Source organism: Rhodnius prolixus, unplaced genomic scaffold (genome assembly GCF_049639745.1).
Source record: "Rhodnius prolixus isolate KJV_2025 unplaced genomic scaffold, Rpr scaffold_11, whole genome shotgun sequence".
Classification (NCBI taxonomy): domain Eukaryota; kingdom Metazoa; phylum Arthropoda; class Insecta; order Hemiptera; family Reduviidae; genus Rhodnius; species Rhodnius prolixus.
In genome coordinates, this window is record NW_027411625.1 from 8283839 (window position 1) to 8302890 (window position 19052).

The following is a 19052-nucleotide window of genomic DNA, read 5'->3' on the forward strand; positions in this document are numbered from 1 at the left end:
ATAATTGATAAAAGAAAATAACATTCCCATAGCGTTATAGATTTAAAAACTATATAATTGTTGCTTTTAGAAAGGAAAAAAGTAAAATTCCTTTAGTCTTGTAACATTTTCTTAAAAGATGGCAATAAGACTTTTTATAAGTCAAGGTTAAATAGCTTTTCAGGGCGCTCATCATTTTACAATGACCTGGCGCCCTTTTATTAACATTTGAGCTACTTGTAAACAAGTTTTTGTTTTTACTAATCTAAAAATTCTAAGCAAACAATTTTTTGTAACTTATTTTTCTGTTCATCTAGGCGTTAAAAAAATCTTTGTTATGAGCTAGATGCTACTCATTATTTCTATGAGTCTCAATATGTAGTTGTAAAACTGTAACAACGTTCACTACTTTGTGAATGTTAAATTAGCAGTTATGATCACTTTCTACGCTGACAGATACACCCATTTTACAAATTGGTAGTTGCGGTTGGTGATTTTAACGGCCTCCTTACTGGCGTGCAGTAGGACACACATAAACCGAACATCAGATTTCATATACTAAAAGAAAAAGAGTTTTATAAATCACTTTTCCTGTTCTAAAGTCCAAAAAACCTTATTCCGGGCAAAAATAATCATAGTAGAGTCATGAAATATACTCGTATTTCAGTACTGTATTCAGCCTAATACCAAGTTCCTTTGTAGCAAGATCTGCGGAAACTAATAGAATCTGGAATGGCAGAAGAAGTAGGTTGCGTCAGTAGGTCACAAGAACAACGTCACGCTCTCCAATACATTGTTTTGATTTAGAGAACTGGGGAAATCGGCTTATAGGCAGATTGCTTTAGAAGCGTAAAAAGAAGTAGCTTTATCCCCAGGGCAACTATGAGATATTCATTTGCGCAGTAGCACTGATCCATATAGCTCTCTGTATGTGGCTCCAAGTAGCTTAACTAAGGTGCTGCTTAGCCAGACGGAAGTATCTGGAAGTGGCTGATAAGCAATGAATCAGGCTGATTCTTTCTGGGTAGTACCGGAGATAGCGAACGATAGTACGGATGAAAAAATTCTTCCATCTAACGCATGGAAACGTAGCCTTCTAAAATTATACTGTAACTGGGCAATAGAACTAGTTGCTATGTTTATGGTTACAAGCTGTGTGATTTTTATTTGGAAAAAAGGATTTTAATTATTTTTATTCATTCTGAGTTGGGACTTGCTGGAAGTGAGACAAGGTCAAAACTGTTTGGAAAAACTTGTGTTACCTCTTGTTCATCTGCGAGTCTTCTCGTCTACGGCCCTGCCGTAATTGATGTAAATTACATTAAATAATTTATTAAAGAATTTGTCCCGAGACGCTGTTCTGAGTAATGGTAAGATTGGCTATTGGTACTCTAGCTTAGGTCAAATAGTTTATTGGTCATAGTGAGAATTGGGAAGAGCCAGCGGCTGGCCTACAATACTGAAAAATATTTAAAACAAAAACATAAATATAATCTGCAGTAAAGTAAAAGTAATCGCCTACTTTTTCAGGCGGGCGAAAGCACGTACGTTACTATCAACTTTTTTTTAACAGATAAAAAAGTAACATCACTTAATCCCTCAAAGAATATTTATTTTATTATATATATTTATATTTATATATATTTAATTTAAGCAAGTTAATCTCCTTGGTTGAAACCCAAAGCATGAAGTTTTTAGTCAGGGTCAACTGCAGTACATTTGTCTTTATCAGTGGACCAAGAAGTGCCTACTGACTACATTTAAAGCTTTACTAATAAGCTGGCCTTTTGAACTTTTTAAAACAGTATTTGTGGCAGCATAATCTATTTCAAAGAATAGTTGAAAATTACAGAACTGAATTAAATAGGACTATTTGGAGCAGAGCACTGATAGTAGAACGATGACAACAGAGACATGTGTAGATTTAACAGACCGTACATACTAAATTATTATTCAGTTACACAACATGCCAAGAGTGCGATCGAATTACCAAATCACTTGTAACTGTAGTCTGCCAGCTATTGTCGCTTACAAAATAATCTCTTTTGATTAGTAAGGAAATCAGGTGTAAACAGCCAATTCTACAGTGGATGCCCTATAACTTTTCTGTCTCATCTGTAATCACAATGTCGCTTTATTCTGTGGTACTATTTAGATTGTTCGAGAATTTCTTGAAAAACAGCATTAAAGAGTTATTTTATACTAACTGAATTTTAAGCTATTTGATTATTTAAACTTTACGAGCGCAAAAACATTTTCAATAAGTAAAACTGAATTGTCGGACAATAATCCCTACCTAATCTTACCAGATCTGTGCAACCTTTTTTAACCAAAAGGACCACTGGCAATGTTGGCCAAACTCTGCCTTAAGTTCAAGCATGCTTCTTCGCTTTTACTAGCAAAGAAATTGTTTTGAATTGAATGAATTCAATAAATAATGTAGCTAATATATTATGTACTGTTGTTACAGATGACCGTAGCTGATTGTAGCAATATCAAGTACCAGGTCTAGCCCAAGGAACCACCAGTTCATGTTCGCCTAGAAGTAAGTGCTGCTCTTTACAAAGAAATTTTCTAAATAGAAACAATTTAAATATGACACGCAAGTTCTAATACTTTTCTCACGTTTAAAAATGCATTTCTGCCATGGTTACCATATCATAATTTTAGCAAGAGATTCTGTGGTATCTCTACTACCTACTGTAGTTATGCTTTTCTACAGCTGTCTGGCGAAAAGAACTGTACAAGTGTATAAGTGTTTGTGAGTTACAGTTATTCCAACTTTTCTAGATGTAGAATCAATCAATCAATCAATCAATGTATTTATTGCTTTTTAAATACAAAACTTATAAGCAAGGAGTGGGATTTCAAACAAAATACAGGTTTACAAAAGCTACAAGATTGGGTTATTAAATATAAAGAAAAAACACGTTAGTTCAAAATTAAATTACAACCAAAAAATTAAAAAGAAAAACTTGGAAATAAAAGATCATCCTACAATGGTGAAGAAAAAAAAAAAAAACCAAATAAATAAGCAAATAAATAAATAAACAAAATAAAATAAAAAATACAAAATAATAATAACAACCAAAATATCAAATAAAGAATACATTAATCAATTAAATAAAGCAGAATACTTTCCAGTAATATTAATATTTATCTACATTAATCCTTTTTTTTTTTTTTTTTTTTTTTCCTTCCTCCCTCTTTTTCCTTGGTTTGCTAACTTAGACAAGATATCATTTTTCGAGCTTTTGATGACGTCAGGATCTTGTTTCGCCCAAATGTCGTCAGCGCCAAGTAAACAAAAGTATTTGTTAAGTTCTGAGGTCCAGTTAAAGGGCATTGAGGAATCATTAATAAAATCTAATAACCGCAGATAACACATTCGCGGAAGTCTGTTGCCAGGCATCGACAAAAGCTTGCACCACCAATTAACCATTTTTTTAAATACTTTATATTGTAGTTTTAGCCGTCCAGTTTCTAATCTTATGAACGCATTTGGAGTACTAACTGGGAGTCTCAGAAGTTTCTTGAAAAACCCCGTCTGGCATCGTTCCACTACCGCCAGACACTGGCCACCCCAGATCTCTGACTGGTATAAGAGAACACTTTCAGCCAGGGTATCAAATAAATACTCTTTACTGGACCATTCATCCGATTTAGAAACCCTCAACAATTTTAGCACCGTAGAATTGGCAGCAGTACTTTTAGCCAAAAAATTATTCCCAGCATTAGAAAACTTTCCAGAAGAGAAAAAAGGCACCCCAAGGTAATTAACTGAGTTAACCACATTAATTTTATTATTTTTATAATAAAAAGACGGAAACTTGGAGATCGTACCTCCTTTATGAAATGGAACAATTACGGTTTTTTCAGGATTCACAGCAAGTGATTTCGATGTACAATATTTTTCCAAAATGCGTAAACATGACTGGGCTTCATGCCAAGAAGAAGCTTCTAGATGTAGAATGGTGGATAGATAAAACAATGTTTACTTTCTACAACTTGATGAGTTTGTCCGAGAAGACAAAGAAGAACCTTTTCAGTGGCTATTAAAAAAAAAAAAGGAATACGTTTTTCTTAGTTCAGCAAACTGCTTCTTAATGTAAAGACCTAAAACGTTTAAACTACTTTACGTTTAGTTTCACCATTAATTTCAGAGAGTGCAACTGACTAGGTATCCCTATCTACCCAATATAACCTGATTGATTGTGATAGATCCAGTTTTGGTTTCCGGATAAACCACGGATCTTCCATGCCTTCCATGGAATTGGACGTCATTCAGCTACAGACGGCTGGTGTCGATGACTGAGTGGTAGTCGTTATCAAAAAAGAACCAACACAATTACACAACATCAACACAAATCATCAAGTATCAAACCATCAACACACAAATACAATAATATTTAGTAAAGTTTGCAAAGAGTGTGCTAATGTTCTACATTTGCTAATATCTTACAGTTTCCACTAAAATTCATCTTGTTCGCCGGCAACTTTATCATGAACTACAGCTGAAGAGTTGAAGCAAGCAATAATGGAGGCCGCTCTACTGAGTTCGTTGCTGCTGCTATGTCTAGGTGAGTGCATATTCTTTCGTTCTGGGTTCAGATTTGGCCGATGATATCTTTCGAAGATTTTCCGATTGAAGTCGCCACTGTTCTACATTTTTAGCATTTCTGAATAAAAAATAAATGAATAAAATAAAAAGGATATTTAAGATTAGTCTCGTTGTATGTGTTCAGCCTAACTCAAAACAAGGTCAAATTTCTTATTGCGTATAGGTGCTATCAAGAGAATCCTCCTATGTACTTGGTCAAAATAGAGCAACCGAAAGTGTCACATTACTTGAATCAGTTTTTCAGTATTTTGTGATTATATTTGAAATTATTCCAATTCCAAGTTTACTTGGAACATTCTATTCTCACGCAATACAACATGTAGGTCTATCATTTTTATTTGAAACATTCTTTCTGGGACAATTCATTAGTGTTGGTTGAAGTTTAGCTCTTCTACGAGCTCGTATAATGTGCCAGTTCAATATATTACACGGTTCTAACGACTACTGAATATTAATTTGAATAAAACTATTTGACTAGAAACCTTCTCTTAAAAATTCCTTTCTTAAAAATTGTCTTACTGCTCGTTTAGACGAAAAGTTATTTATTGATCTACATGTACGAGGTGTGTTCAAAAAGTAACGGGAATTTTTAAATTTCGCGGGTTTGGAGAGTCTGATTGTAAAATTTTTTTTTTATTATGTTGGTACACATGCCCCTGAAGTACGATAAAATTTTCAGTAATATTCATTGTTTACTTCTTAAGTGGCAGCCGTTAAGGTTAGACGTGTTTTTCGAGCTTGGCGATTTTTGTTTGTTAAAAAAAATGGATCAAAGAATTTGTATTAAATTTTGCGTAAAAAATGAAATAAAGTGTGTGAAATGTTAATAAAGGCATATGGTGAGTCTGCTATGAGTAAAACAAGGATTTACGAGTGGTATAAGCGTTTCCAAAATGGCCGCGAAAACGTTGAAGATGACGAACGACCTGGGCGTCCAAGCACATCAACAACCGATGAAAACGTGAAAAAAGTGAAAGAAATGGTTATGAACGATCGCCGAATCACAATCAGAGAAGTCGCTGATGATGTTGCCATATCAATTGGCTCATGCCATGAAATTTTTTCGGATGTTTTGGGTATGAAACGTGTGGCAGCAAAATTTGTTCCAAAATTGTTGAATTTCGAACAAAAACAGCGGAGAATGGAAGTTGCTCAAGAGTCACTCAATGAAGTCGACAACGATGCGGATCTACTGAAACGTGTTATAACAGGTGACGAAACATGGGTTTACGGATATGATGTCGAAACTAAGGCTCAATCGTCCCAGTGGAGGCATTCTGGATCGCCAAGACCGAAAAAGGCTCGACAAGTGCGGTCGAATGTGAAGGTTATGCTCACTGTGTTCTTCGATTTTAATGGCATAGTGCATCATGAATTCTTGCCACAAGGTCAAACAATCAATAAGGAGTACTACCTACAAGTTCAACGCCGTTTGCGTGAAGCAATCCGAAAAAAACGCCCGGATTTGTGGCAAAACAATTCATGGATTTTGCACCACGATAATGCACCTGCTCACACTTCATTGCTTGTTCGTGAATTTTTGGCCAAAAACAAAACTTTAACGATGCCCCAGCCTCCATATTCGCCAGACATGGCTCCATGTGACTTTTTTCTATTTCCAAACATAAAGAGAACATTAAAAGGCCGTCGTTTTACAAGCATAGATGACATTAAAAGCGAATCGCTGAAAGAGCTGAAAGCTATCACAAAGATCGAGTTTCAGAAGTGTTTCGAGGATTGGAAAAAGCGCTGGCACAAGTGTATTGTATGCGAAGGGGACTACTTTGAAGGCGACAATATTAATGTAGATGAATAAATAAATATTTTTTTCAAAAAACGAAAATTCCCGTTACTTTTTGAACACACCTCGTATAAAAAATGCAATTAGTAGCAGGTATTTTTCTAAAATCTCAAATGATTGGAAAATTGTTTTTAATAGAGTGGTTCCTCTCTTTAACCGATATATTAAAAATCTTATTACAGAGTCCGCAGAACGGCACTTAAATGAAATTAAAAAACTTTAATTTTTTACGTTTTTTATGAATTTTCTTCCGACGCCGAAAATAAAAGAAATTGAGCGCTTTCTTCTTTTCAAAACTGCTGTTTCAAAGAAATCCTGTGTGAAGACTCTCTTACTACAAATCTCGAGGTTCTGACTACAGTACGTTTTAACTTACACCTCTCTAGACCCAAATAATATTTGAAACTATTATCGTTTAGAATTTATAAATGAACTTTATTTGAAAGTGGATAAATGAACGTACATTATTTGAAAAAAATATTTAGTCAAATATAATGTTTAGCAAATTTTCAGGATTTTTTTTGGAAGATGAAGCGAGGGCCCGATGCGTTCCCTTAAAATCTGCTTCACTCTCACTATTTCTAGCAACCAAAAACCGAAATCTCCACAAATGGAATACATATGTTTCTTTACAAGGACTAATCGTTTACTAGAATGCTATGGGATTGTTTATTATAGATTTTTGTATATCTGTGGATATATAATGGGTGGGGCATTGCTGCTTGCTGGGCCGAGCTAACTTGCCTCCAGCTCTCACCCATAGCTCTTAACAACTGAACTTTATAAGTAAGATTTTGAAAAGACAAGCCGTGTCCTTGGCTAGTAATAGAAAGTAAGCAGCATTGTAATTACAATGTAGCTCACTCACTGACCTCAGCCTGTGGGAATTGACCTGACCTTCGTCCATTAGGCTTCAATTCGGAATACAATCACTCACCTTTTTATATTTTGACAGACAGATGATTTGAGATGCATTGAGAGTGTTAAGACTCCTTCAGAGCTAAATGGTCTGTATGTAAAATCAGTGGCTTATTCTTCATGAATGCAAGGCATGTTCATGTCATGTGTATTTTATTTATTTTGTTCGAATCTAGATTCTATTTATTAGCGCAATGCAATTTGCAAATTAGGGTTTTGAAAACCGCTTCACTTCTTATTCGAATATTAGTAGATCATATCATTTGATTGACGGGATTAGAAGACCGTGTTCTTGATCAAGTCCACTTGTCTTCTGTTTTCCTCTACTATTGTAGTAAGAATGAATGAATGCACTTCACTAACTAAATTATTCACATATGTAAAATATTTACGATTGTCACAATTATTATAATTTCAACTAGGTACCAAAAGTTTATATTGGCCTATTTGAAATTTATATACCTTATTTATTTGCAAGGATAAGCAAAGAAAAACTTAAAACTTGGGGGAAGCTAAGGGCACTATTTTATTTCGTTTTATTTTTCCTTTAATGCAAATTTTCGATCGGGGGAGAGTGGTTCCTAGGTCACACATCCTCTGCTGACATTCAACCAAACTACATCTGCATCTGCAGGCCTCAACACGTACTGTACAGCAGAAAATAAAATTAGATGATTTACTTAATTAATAATTAACATTTCCATATTTGACACCTTGGATACATATCTTGATCTAATTAAAAATGAGCCTATTACCATCTCAAGAATTGGAAATTGCAAACAATTTTTTTTTTTTTTTATCCAAATCAGTACTTTAATTCTGTAGTGGCATAATCTTAGTTCGCCTAATATTAATTCTCATTTTTTGGCCGGCAAGTCCAATGTTTGATGTTTCTTTGAAGAAATGTATTGCTTAAAATGTACAAATACGTAGTTGCATCAAGTAGAATTTCTGCAGATCTTCTCACTGTTGATGATAATATGATAATTAATAATTTTGCGAAAAAAAGCTTTAACTTCATTGTGGGTTAATAAAGTACAATATTATTCATGGATTACCTCAAACTTGAAATTTGTAATTATTTTGATTTTTTGTATAAATCAAAATCACTATTAGGAATTCTCTATTTAGTTGTAAACCGTTTTGATAAATAAGTACCGTTATTTAATTTAACTCTGTAGGCTTTAATTATTAAATAAACCCAAACCTTGTTAGTAATTACTAGTTCTCATGTTTTTACAGCAACAAAATATTTCATTTATTAATTACTTTACTAATTTAAGTATATATTTTTATTGTTAGCTTTGATAGATTTTTATTGTTAGATTTATTGATGTGCATATGCCAATGTAAAATTCTTGCTATAAAATACACTCTATATTAGTAAAGAAATGAACCGCTGACTTTGCAGGAAGTGCACTGGGAGGCGGTCCTGTGTACACAGCCTCTGCTGACATTCAGCCAAGCTCTGCAACTGCATCTGCAGGCCTCACTACGCAAACAGTGTATGGCTTTCTAGACTTTACCACAACTATTGCCAACACTGTGATGATATTTTCGCCGCAAAGTCAAGGTAAATTGTTGTCCGCAGTCAGGTCAGAACTGAGAGAATTTATAGCTAATTGATTCAATGTGCTAACAAATCCAACCTGATGAAGGTTGGCTTAAACTAGTAAACTTAGATTCACAACTGATTGTTCTGGCCGCTACCTACGTTAAATTTGTTTTCGTTCCTACCACTTTATCAACAAAGGATGAATCAAACAGCTGCTAAAAAGTGGCATTCCCACAATGTATATAGTTTTAGCTGTATTAATCATAAATTAGGATCTTTAGAAGAGAGCAAGAAAAGAACCTGAAACATGAAAGCAATGATTTCAGAATAACTTTATAAAAAATGGAAAATAATTTTGAAATTCCAGCTTTTGTTAAGTTTTAAGAAAATCTTAGGTGTCGGATGTGACCAGGATTTGCCATTACCGGCTATTGTTTACAAGTAGCATGACGTTTTCAAAAGGCATTGGATATAATGTCATTTCAACATCGTTTAGGATTGTGGCTGCTTTTGTAAACATTAGTTTTTTCTTGTCAATTTCTGTACTTTTTATGATTATTTTATTATTATTTACTATTCAAATGTGTCGGAAAATTGTCCAAATAACATGCTTCTCTTTGAGAGAAGTTGTATTGAGTTTCTAATGGAACTTTCAAACGATAGGGAACAAGAATTACAAAAATGACGGTATTTATTGAGAATAAGGATCTGAAAAACTTTCTTCAGCAATGATCATAAAGTGAGTCATTTAATATATTTTTTTTTTAATATGGTTTCAAATATCAAAAAATTATTATTTTTACATGTTTACATTCAATTTTTACAGCACTTTCACATTAAAGCGATTTTTTTTATGTATCTTTGAATAAAAAGTTTTTGAGTTGAACAGTTTGGGGAGAGAGAAAGAATCTTTGGTTTAGGCCGCGTTTAAAAATTCTGGTCCAAGGGTTAGATGGAGAGGTCCTTATTTAAGAGTTAGTTAAATTAGACAGGGAATGTAATCTAGTGGATTTTACCTTGTGATTGATAACTCTTAAATATGCATTTAATTTTTTATTTTTCAGCAGCCGAAATAAAACCAAGCAAACCAGCTGAAGTTAAATCTACTGTACATATCAGTAAACAGGTGGAAATCCGAGCCTCGCCGACAGTGAAAATTAGTTCGGAGAAGGCGGTTAGCAGCAAGGTGAGTGTCAGCAAGCAGTCGGCAAAGGCACCCCAGCCCAAGCAGACGGTACTCCAGTCCAAGTCGGTCAGCGTCTCTGAACAGGTAAATTTGGACCTGTGTTCCATTATGCAAACTGTTATAATATAGCGTGGGGAGTTTTTTTAGCTTATTTATGGCTGAGACAAAAGCACTCATACCATAAATGCTGTAGAGATGTAAACTGATTTCTCATTGGCAGTCAAACAACTTCTAATTAAATTTATCGCAGGCCAGCTAATATGCTTATTAATTTCTTTTCTATTTTATTTTTTGAGTGAGTCCTCGTTGATTCTCCTGACGGATTAATTGATTACATCATATATCTCGATTTATTGTCACTTCATATCTATCGAATTCTTTTTCCGTTTGTAATATCAACAAAATTATAAGGTTTAATACTAACCGGTAATAAATAACAACCATGTTCCTCTTCTAAAGCTTCTATAATATTGAAAGAAGAGTTCAGTCTCTACAAGGTCATCACATGTCATGATTTCTTTTTCAGGTGAAAACCGACGTACGAAAGAAAGTGAGCAGTTCAGTAAACAAGGGAAATGTCGAAGTGAAGCAGAAAGAGAACCTAATATTCGATAATAATCTGGAGCCGTCCGAACAGAGTGATCTGGCTAAACAAGCTTCTGGCAAAGTGACTGAGACCTTCAAGGTAATCTTATATATTGTTTTTCAAATACTTAGTTAGTCGGTTCTCTTTGTGTCGTTAGTTTCAAGTGAGTCCATTCTGCCTTACACATTTTGAATGGTACGGCCTTGAATTTTAGATTACGTCGCAACCATTATGGATCATTAGATCCTGAGGGAACTACTGAAAGGTTGGCGAAATTCCACGTCAAGGAACATGGACTGTAGACAAAACACACTATAACAGTAGTATACTGCTGCAGCACTGGCCATTGCATCACTAATCTGCATACGGAGGCCTGGCTGAACACTGTTCTCTATTATTACCGCTATCTGATTGAGTTGACATTTCAGCTGTGAGTTTAATTTTAATTAACTTGCTAGGTGCTGGAAGTCGTGAGTAGCAAGGCCAGGAACGAACCAACTGGTCTGGTCACCAAGCTGGGCGGAACTATTGTGAAAGATGGTGTCACCACTGTGCACGAAACCAGCGTCATTGGCACTTATATTTCAGGTACAGTTCTAGTTTTTTTTTTAGCTAGCTTTTAGAAATATGGCTAAGTATTCGCCTTTGAAAGCAGATGACCCGCTGGAGCAAAACAACCTTAGCTCACCATGCTACAGTGTCGTATATCCATCAATACGCTGCTCTTACATTCTGTGGGTAGGGCGTCAATGAAGATGTATTTCACTTTCTGGGTCAGTGTAAACTATTGGGTTTCATAAGAAAGAAATTCTTTGACGAGAAAAAAAAGTGAAATGATTCTGCTGCTGAATGACTCGCTTGAAAGAATCCATTTTAATTTATTAAAATTCAATTTCAACCCCAGTAAGTAGTTTTAAAATTTTTTTTCTTTACAGCTCAATTCCTATTTTTAAATTTAATTTTCTATGAAATTAACGAGTTTGGTAAAAAGACAAAAAGGCTTCATGTTGCTAAAATGTTTCTTTAACGAAAATTATGGATCAAGAGGATGTACAGGAACGCTTGTTTCTCTCCTTAGTGCTTCATTGGTGTCCGGTTCTCGATCTCAAGAATTTGGACTATTCAAATTAAATCTTTTCTAAGAAAGCACGAGGTTTTGTGGTTTGGAATCGTTGGACCAATTGAGTCTTGCATTTGCAGCTGTATGCAGTTAAAAACAGCCACTAAGTAGATTTTTTAGGCCAAAGGAAAATGATACATTAATATTTAGAGGAATTCTGTTAAGCTACATTTTAGATGTAGCTAGAAGAATGGCTAAAACTGGTAGAACTTCGCCACACAATGTTTGTATTGTATTCGATTTGACGAAGTATTGCAATTTTACTATTGCTTGCCTTGGACAAAATTAAGGGATGCGTTCTGATTACAATACATTCTTTCTACAATACTTTTACTAGGTACCAAGTATAATCACTGTTGCCTAAACATTTTCCAGGTAAATATGCTCAAGTTTTGAAGAGCAGCTCGCATGTCATTAGTCGCCCAACCAAAACACATCAAATTCTGCCAAAAAGTCGCCATCTTGAACCATCAGTACTGGAAGATTCTCTACCGTTAGAAGCGCTGTTCACGACTTCAGCTGGCCAGAATTTGGTGAGACATTCTCGGCGCCCGGCCGTCTCGCCGCCATTTAAAAACAAGTTGCAGCGCACTAAGGTGCATGAGCCGAGCAAAGTACATGAGACGGTGGAACAGAAAAAGAAGCACACCTCTAGGCCTTCATTCAAGTGAGTGTCTTTTGCTTTGTTTAAAATACTCACTTTTAAGATTCATAAATATTTATTAACACACCTTATTGTTGGCACAGACTGTCACACAATCGGTTCAGTAGGACGAGCGCTGTTAGTGTAGACATCCCCACCGTATCTGTCTTCCCAGAGACCGTCGCACCTACCAGAAGGTTCAGTGACTTCTATATTTTACTTTTATCTTTAAGATTTGATAGTGGCAGTTACATGTGTAGGATGACCAGTCAAACTGCAACTAAATGAGAATGCAGACTTCTTTTGTATTAGCTCTTCTTCTCTGAAGTCTGAAGGCGGCCTTTCCCTTCTGCTACTTCTCTAGTAATGATATCGTCAGCAGTTAATCATTTTTCTAAGAGTTAGTGCGGCGATGAATGCATTTTGTTTGGGTGTTGAAGAACATGCCATACTACTTAGAGGATGGAAGTACACTAGAAGGTATATGAAGAAGCTGAAACGAAGACTTCTATTGATTCTGAGTGGGCAGATGTACATAAAATATTTGTTGACTATCTTCATGCAGAGCAATCTAACAGGTGGGCTACTTATCAAATTTTGCAGCAGCAGCAACAGGTTGTTCTGCCTAGAATTTTGCTACAATCTAGCATACCTTAGGGGATGGGTTGAAAGGTTCTGTTATTAGTCCTACTAAATGGTACAGAAGTCTTCTGCTGGTCGCCTGCACTACACAAATCAAAGTAGAAATCATTGAATGAGTTGAAGTTGCTTCTGATCTGAAACTAAGAAAACATTGCATTTCAGGTACAGACAGCGTTCGGCGTCCACCTCGTCAACGGTAAGCTCGAACAACATCGAGACCGGCTCGAGGAGGTTCAAACCAAAACCAAGCCCAGTCACCAGCGAGTCTACCACCAGCCTGTATAAATTCAAGCTGGCAAGACCTCAAGGCAGGTGGGTCACAGTCCTAGCCTCAATCCCTTAACCAGCTGGCAACGACCTGCCACTTATTTTTCTAAAACTGTTACTGTGCCTTGCCAAATTTCTTGTCTACCTAGTGTGTGTGAAACTGATTTAATTTTAATGGTTACCTTTGTCTGTTAACAACAGTTTACTGGATTTTTTAATAAGATTGAATTTTTGTGTTAGTTCGAGAGAAATTCTATAAGTAAATATAAATCACTCTCGAACAAGGTTTTCTCCGATTTACCAAATCGGCTGCTTTGAGCGTGACTGGATTTAAACCTTGAAAAAAAAAAAAACACTGATTATCACCACTCATGACTAATGTTTGCACGAGAAGATGATCTGGCCAGCTTGTCAACAGCTGTTAGATGAAACTGCAATGTGCTAAGTAGTGAAAGGATTAGCTAAGTGATTAGCGAACTGGATTCCCTTGGGTAATTCTGGGTTCGAATCCAGCTGCTGGACTTTATAAATTTTCTTTCTAGCAGCTTTTTACAGCTCACAGTTCGATGATGGACGATATTTTCTGTATCAAGAGAACAGCCAATGCCTCAGATTTTGATGCGCCTTGAATGAAAAAGTAGATAATTATAAGCTAAACGTTCGTTTGCTATGCGCAGGGATGGCAGGTGGCAGTACAAGACGAGTCCGAAGCCTCGAGTGGCAATTCGGCGCCAGGACGAGGACAGCGCCAGCAACATCGTACAGCCGACACCTAGCCTGGCCACGCTGCCGGAGCTAGAGCAGAGCGAATACCTGTCTGAGAGCGACTTAGCCGAGACAACGCACACGAAACCTACACCCACCTTGTCCATACACACCCTACGAGTGGACATCTCCACGCCGGCCAACTTCAGCAACACCTACTACGAGATCGCCACTGTCAAGTCGCCCTACACATTTCAGGTACTCTAAACACATTATGTAATGAAGATCTTTCGCCTAGAGCAGCTCTCCGAAGTCTGCCTGATTTCTAGTTTTTAAGTGAGAACGAAAGATAGTCTGCTAGTCAATTTAGATAGAGGGGCGCCAGTGACTAGATAGGGTAAAAGGGAAAACACCTCTGTTTGTGGCAAGACAAATCATACTTTGCAATTTAGAAACTAATGGTGCACCATGTAGAAAGAAAATAGCACTAACATTCACACATCACATTCATTACCGATTTTTTTCGTATTTCCAGGTAGGCACAGTGAAGAATACCCGTTACATTACTTTGACGACAACTCTAGAAAAACTGCTGGAGGAGGCCAGTCCGACTAGCAACACGGAGCCACTCACTGAGAATATCCTGACCACTACTCCGGTGTATGACAAGGAAGCGCCGATCGTGACCCTGCCAGTGATCAACATAGCTGCCGGAGAGAGCCTGCCGCTAGAGACAATGACGGACACCTTCAGCACCAGTGAAACCTTGCTCAAGACTCACCTACTACCGGTGGTGCGCGACTCCAATACTACCACTCTCACCTTGGTCCAAACTTATGAGGTAATTATTGGCTATCTATCGCATTAATATGGGGCTGGATTGCTCTTCAATATTAGTTGGCGGTCACCTACCTGGACGAAAGCAAATGTTTTCTTGACATCTCTTTACTGATTGCAGGTGACTAAGGTGGTAAGTGCAACCAAAACTCTGCCACCCACAGAGCTGTTCCAGTTCATACCTAGCAAGACTCTGACAGAGTTTAACACAAGGCTGGACGAGGCCGGCTCGGAACTGCATTTGGAACTGGAATTTGGCGATATGGACAACAATGAGGAAGAGCACTCTGTGGCCGTACTACCGGACAATATCACCACCGAGCAAACTATAACTCAACAGACACCGCTCACACAACAACTTCAGCAGCAGCAATTGCAGCAGCAACAGTTGCAGCAACAACTGCAGCAGCAACAACTCCAACAACAGCAGGAGCAGCTGACACCGGACAAATTACAGCAGTTAGCATTCCTGCGGCTTTTGAACCCAAACCAAGCCCCGGTCATCACCTCGTCCACCATACTGTCATTGCAAACCTTATACGAGTCGCACGTGATCCCACTATTTAATGGACTTAGCACGGTGCTAAGCACCGTATCCCGGCCTGTGAAGACTGTGACACGCACAGACTACGTGACGGGTACGGTGCCGCTGCCTAGCTTACCGCTGCCATTCCTACCGACGCCGCAGTTGCAGCCACTGGTCACGTCCAGCCCTATTGTCCAGCAGACCATCATTACGCAGACCGATTCCAAGGTGCTGAAGCTGACGTTCGGAGCGAAGACCGCCTACACCACTCTGTACTCTACCAGGGTGCTGCCCACGTTGGTAACTACTTACGTCACCTCTCAGTTACCAGTTCAGCCAACCATACCTGCCTTCCCACAGTTTTTCCCTCCGTTTAACCCTTTCTCTTTTGTTGGATAAACTGGACGACTTTAATATTGCATCATCACAAATTTACTTCCCTAATGTCGCATTTCTCAATTAAATTGAACCTTTTACAATGAAATTAAACATTTGTCAACTAGGTTTGAACAAGGTTTAATGAGACCGACAAATATAAAATCTTAAGAAATGGATTTACTCTTAGGTAGTCATATTCTATATTTGATTGTGGGGAGATCCGGCAGAATGGGTTGCCTTCAAGCCGATTGCTAATGACATACGCTGCAGTCTTCGAACTGCATTGTTACCGAATCTAACCTTACCTAAATCTTAAGCTATGCTATCTGGCGGTACAGAATGTGTTTCTGCCAGGCCTCTATCAAGCCAGTGTTTTCTTCACCTGCTCAGGAACGCTCTCAGATATCCACAAAAAAGCTGTAAAGCTATGAATCTGATGAAACGTATACAACGATAAGTTACAATTACCGCTAATCTAAAGAATTTATACTTCCAAACAGGGCAGACTCCGAGGGGCTCCTCGCCATAGCTCGTTGCTTATTTGGAGGAAGTCCATGCTCATCATGCTTCTTGCCGAACACATGGGGTTTTCTCTCGTTCAGAATAAAAAGTTATCCTACAAACTCCGCATGGAGAACTGTGGCGTACTTGCCTAATTCTATAGCTGAGGCTATAAATTCCGTCCACGTCTTCTAAATAAGCTTAGTGACCTCAGAATTCCAGTCATCATCTGGTACAGCTTTTCCATGGATTTATGATGTTTCCTACTGAAGAAGCGTGTTCCTTCCTGGTTAAATTTTGTGCAGACTCTCACTTACTCAAGACTTTCTTGGCGGAAAATCCCACCAATCCGCTTACTTGCCCAAGTTCTACAGGAACAAGCATGCTTTGGCTCTCTAGCTAGTTCTTCGATTAGCAAAAGAAGTAGTTTCGTTTGCCTTCGTGAAAACTAATAAAAAATTATTGTCTAAACATTGTGAATTGGTAGTTTTAGGTCTTTTTAGAGTTGTACTATTTATTATTTTTTCCTTATAACAAGTGGTCAAGGCTAAGGTTTTCTGAGCAAAAGTGAGACACTGACTTGAGAATACCTCTTCAAATATTAGAAAAGTAAATCGAAACCTTTCATTTTCAAGAGAGAGAGGATACAGAGCACAACAATTACATTAGGGCGCCCAAAACTGCGAGGAAAAAACTTAAACAACAAAATGAAGATTGCAGAACAGCTCTGTGTTGCGTAATTTGCTATTTTGTAATTAAATATTTCTGCAATTAAATAGCTATTGAAATGACTTACCTGACAGTTTTAATTAAAAAAAATTGTTCCCTTTACTGTTATCGATTTTGTCGTAATAAACACAGAGACGTCACGAATCACAAGCAGAACTAGAAATTGGACTAGTTGTGTTGTACAAATTTCAGCCAATCCCGGTGTTATTCTACCAAACAAGGGTAGTTTACCCAAATTCTCGCTTTACCACAAACTAAACCAATCAATTAACAAATTAGAGACTGAAGAAAGCAAATTAATTAAATTACCAAGTGAAAAGATAAATATATATATTTTTGTAAATGTAACATTTGGGTGCTAAATCATTGTTTTCTGGTTATTGACTGATATTCATGGAAGATCTGTTGCATACTACAATTTTTAACAAAATTATTTACAATTTTGGATGTACTTGGATAATCGGTTGAATAATTCTTTTAAAATTTCCTGTTCTTTTTTTCTTATCACTGGCGTGGACATAATCCTCTGTTCCCGCACGCTTTTAATTTTCCTTGTTTTCTGTTGAGGATACTAAAGCGAGACATCTCATGCATCACCCTCCATGAATATTTCTAATGAAATCATCCAATTACCAATTAAGTTCCTTATTTACTGGTTCTAAATTTTTTAAATTTAATTGTAAATGTTGATGAGTGAGCAAGCAGGGAAAACAGCAATCCCCTCAGTACGAGTTTAGTACGTTCAAGTTCCTCACCAGCGAGTAACCTACCATTGTATGTAATGTAACTAAAATTGTTTCATATTGTATTATTATAAATTCAAATATGTAAATTTTAAATCATTTCATTGATAATTCTAACAACCATTTGTAGACAGAGTTAGCTGGCTGCTAAGATATTCTATACCATCCTAAACATTTATTTGGGGGAACTCAAGGCCTTGAAGGTGAGCCCATTACCTGACAGTATACGCTAGAATGAGCGAATTGTATATAGCATTCTATGTCCCTAAATATCTACTTCTGCAGCCATTTAACAGCTCAATGGCCAGTAATTTCAGGGGTACATCCAGGAACCACCGCCTGGATCAACACCATGGGGTCAGCCTCTAGGCATTTCGCAGATCGCGGCCAACGACTGCCGATTAGCTAAACCTAGATATCTGGAATCCCAAACTAGTACCTCAGCTCAATCAATAAGTTCCAATACCTCTTCATGACACCACCATAATCACGAAAATGGACGGGGAAGTTTGGCATAGACAGTCTTATGCTCTAGGCACTATACACACGGAACCAGTTCAATTGTCTAGCTGTGACGAAAAAATCTCCAAACCCCGCTGCAATTCCACCAAACCGAAGTAGTTTATCCTAATAATTCTGGCTTTAATATGAACGAAAGCAGCTACTTGCATTTGAAGACTAAAGTAGACAACTGTTTACGGCTCTTTATACCAATGTTTGCTATTTTAACCTTCTTCTTATCAATATGCCCTGACTACATAAAGTTCTCGCCTCATTCTCATCGTTTTGGTGCAATTTTCTCGAAGCTATATTTTTCCCCGCATCCTGGATTTATGTTCTCGTTATTGCCAAAATTTGGTTAGCTTGTAAGGAGGCTATTTCACCCTTTCAAGGGCTTGTCAGGGCTTTGGAGCAAGATCATCTTCTCAACTATACTGAAGGATCTTTTACAAACTCTGTAGTCGGTAGTAAAACTTTCCAAGTCTGCGTAACTGCTTGAATGTCATATATACCAGTCCTTACACACAATTAGCCGTCTACTACAGCCAGCAACAACTCATTGCGCCCAACTTCATCCTGCTTTAATTTATTAATGAAATTTGCACATATATCAAACCTTAGTTTAGTTATAATATTATTTAAATAAATTTAACGACTACAAATTAGTATATCTTTACCATTACAAGTAGAATTAATGTGCGATATGCCATCTATAAGTACTTTTGTAAGCAGATTATTACCATTTTGTAAATTGAGTATAAACCTATGTATTTAATTGTTACATTTTTGTATGATTACAGGTATCTTTTGTAAT

At 37.0% G+C, this 19052-nt stretch overlaps 1 protein-coding gene across 3 annotated transcripts in view; it reads left to right on the top strand.

Moving 5' to 3' along the window:
• Positions 1 to 19052, top strand: part of LOC141459451 (uncharacterized) — a 34528-nt gene extending 15476 nt beyond the window's left edge. Inside the window, exons 2-13 of one of the 3 annotated variants that reach the window (XM_074138562.1) lie at positions 2450 to 2524; positions 4444 to 4559; positions 8731 to 8892; positions 9942 to 10144; positions 10587 to 10745; positions 11105 to 11234; positions 12142 to 12433; positions 12514 to 12606; positions 13214 to 13363; positions 13996 to 14281; positions 14559 to 14864; positions 14982 to 19052. In XM_074138562.1, coding sequence (XP_073994663.1) covers positions 4517 to 4559; positions 8731 to 8892; positions 9942 to 10144; positions 10587 to 10745; positions 11105 to 11234; positions 12142 to 12433; positions 12514 to 12606; positions 13214 to 13363; positions 13996 to 14281; positions 14559 to 14864; positions 14982 to 15785 — 2628 coding nt within the window. In that variant the 5' untranslated portion in view covers positions 2450 to 2524; positions 4444 to 4516 and the 3' untranslated portion in view covers positions 15786 to 19052. Of the gene's footprint in view, positions 1 to 2449; positions 2525 to 4443; positions 4560 to 8730; positions 8893 to 9938; positions 10145 to 10586; positions 10746 to 11104; positions 11235 to 12141; positions 12434 to 12513; positions 12607 to 13213; positions 13364 to 13995; positions 14282 to 14558; positions 14865 to 14981 lie in introns of all 3 variants that reach the window. The other 2 variants (XM_074138561.1, XM_074138563.1) reach the window with 2 other exon arrangements.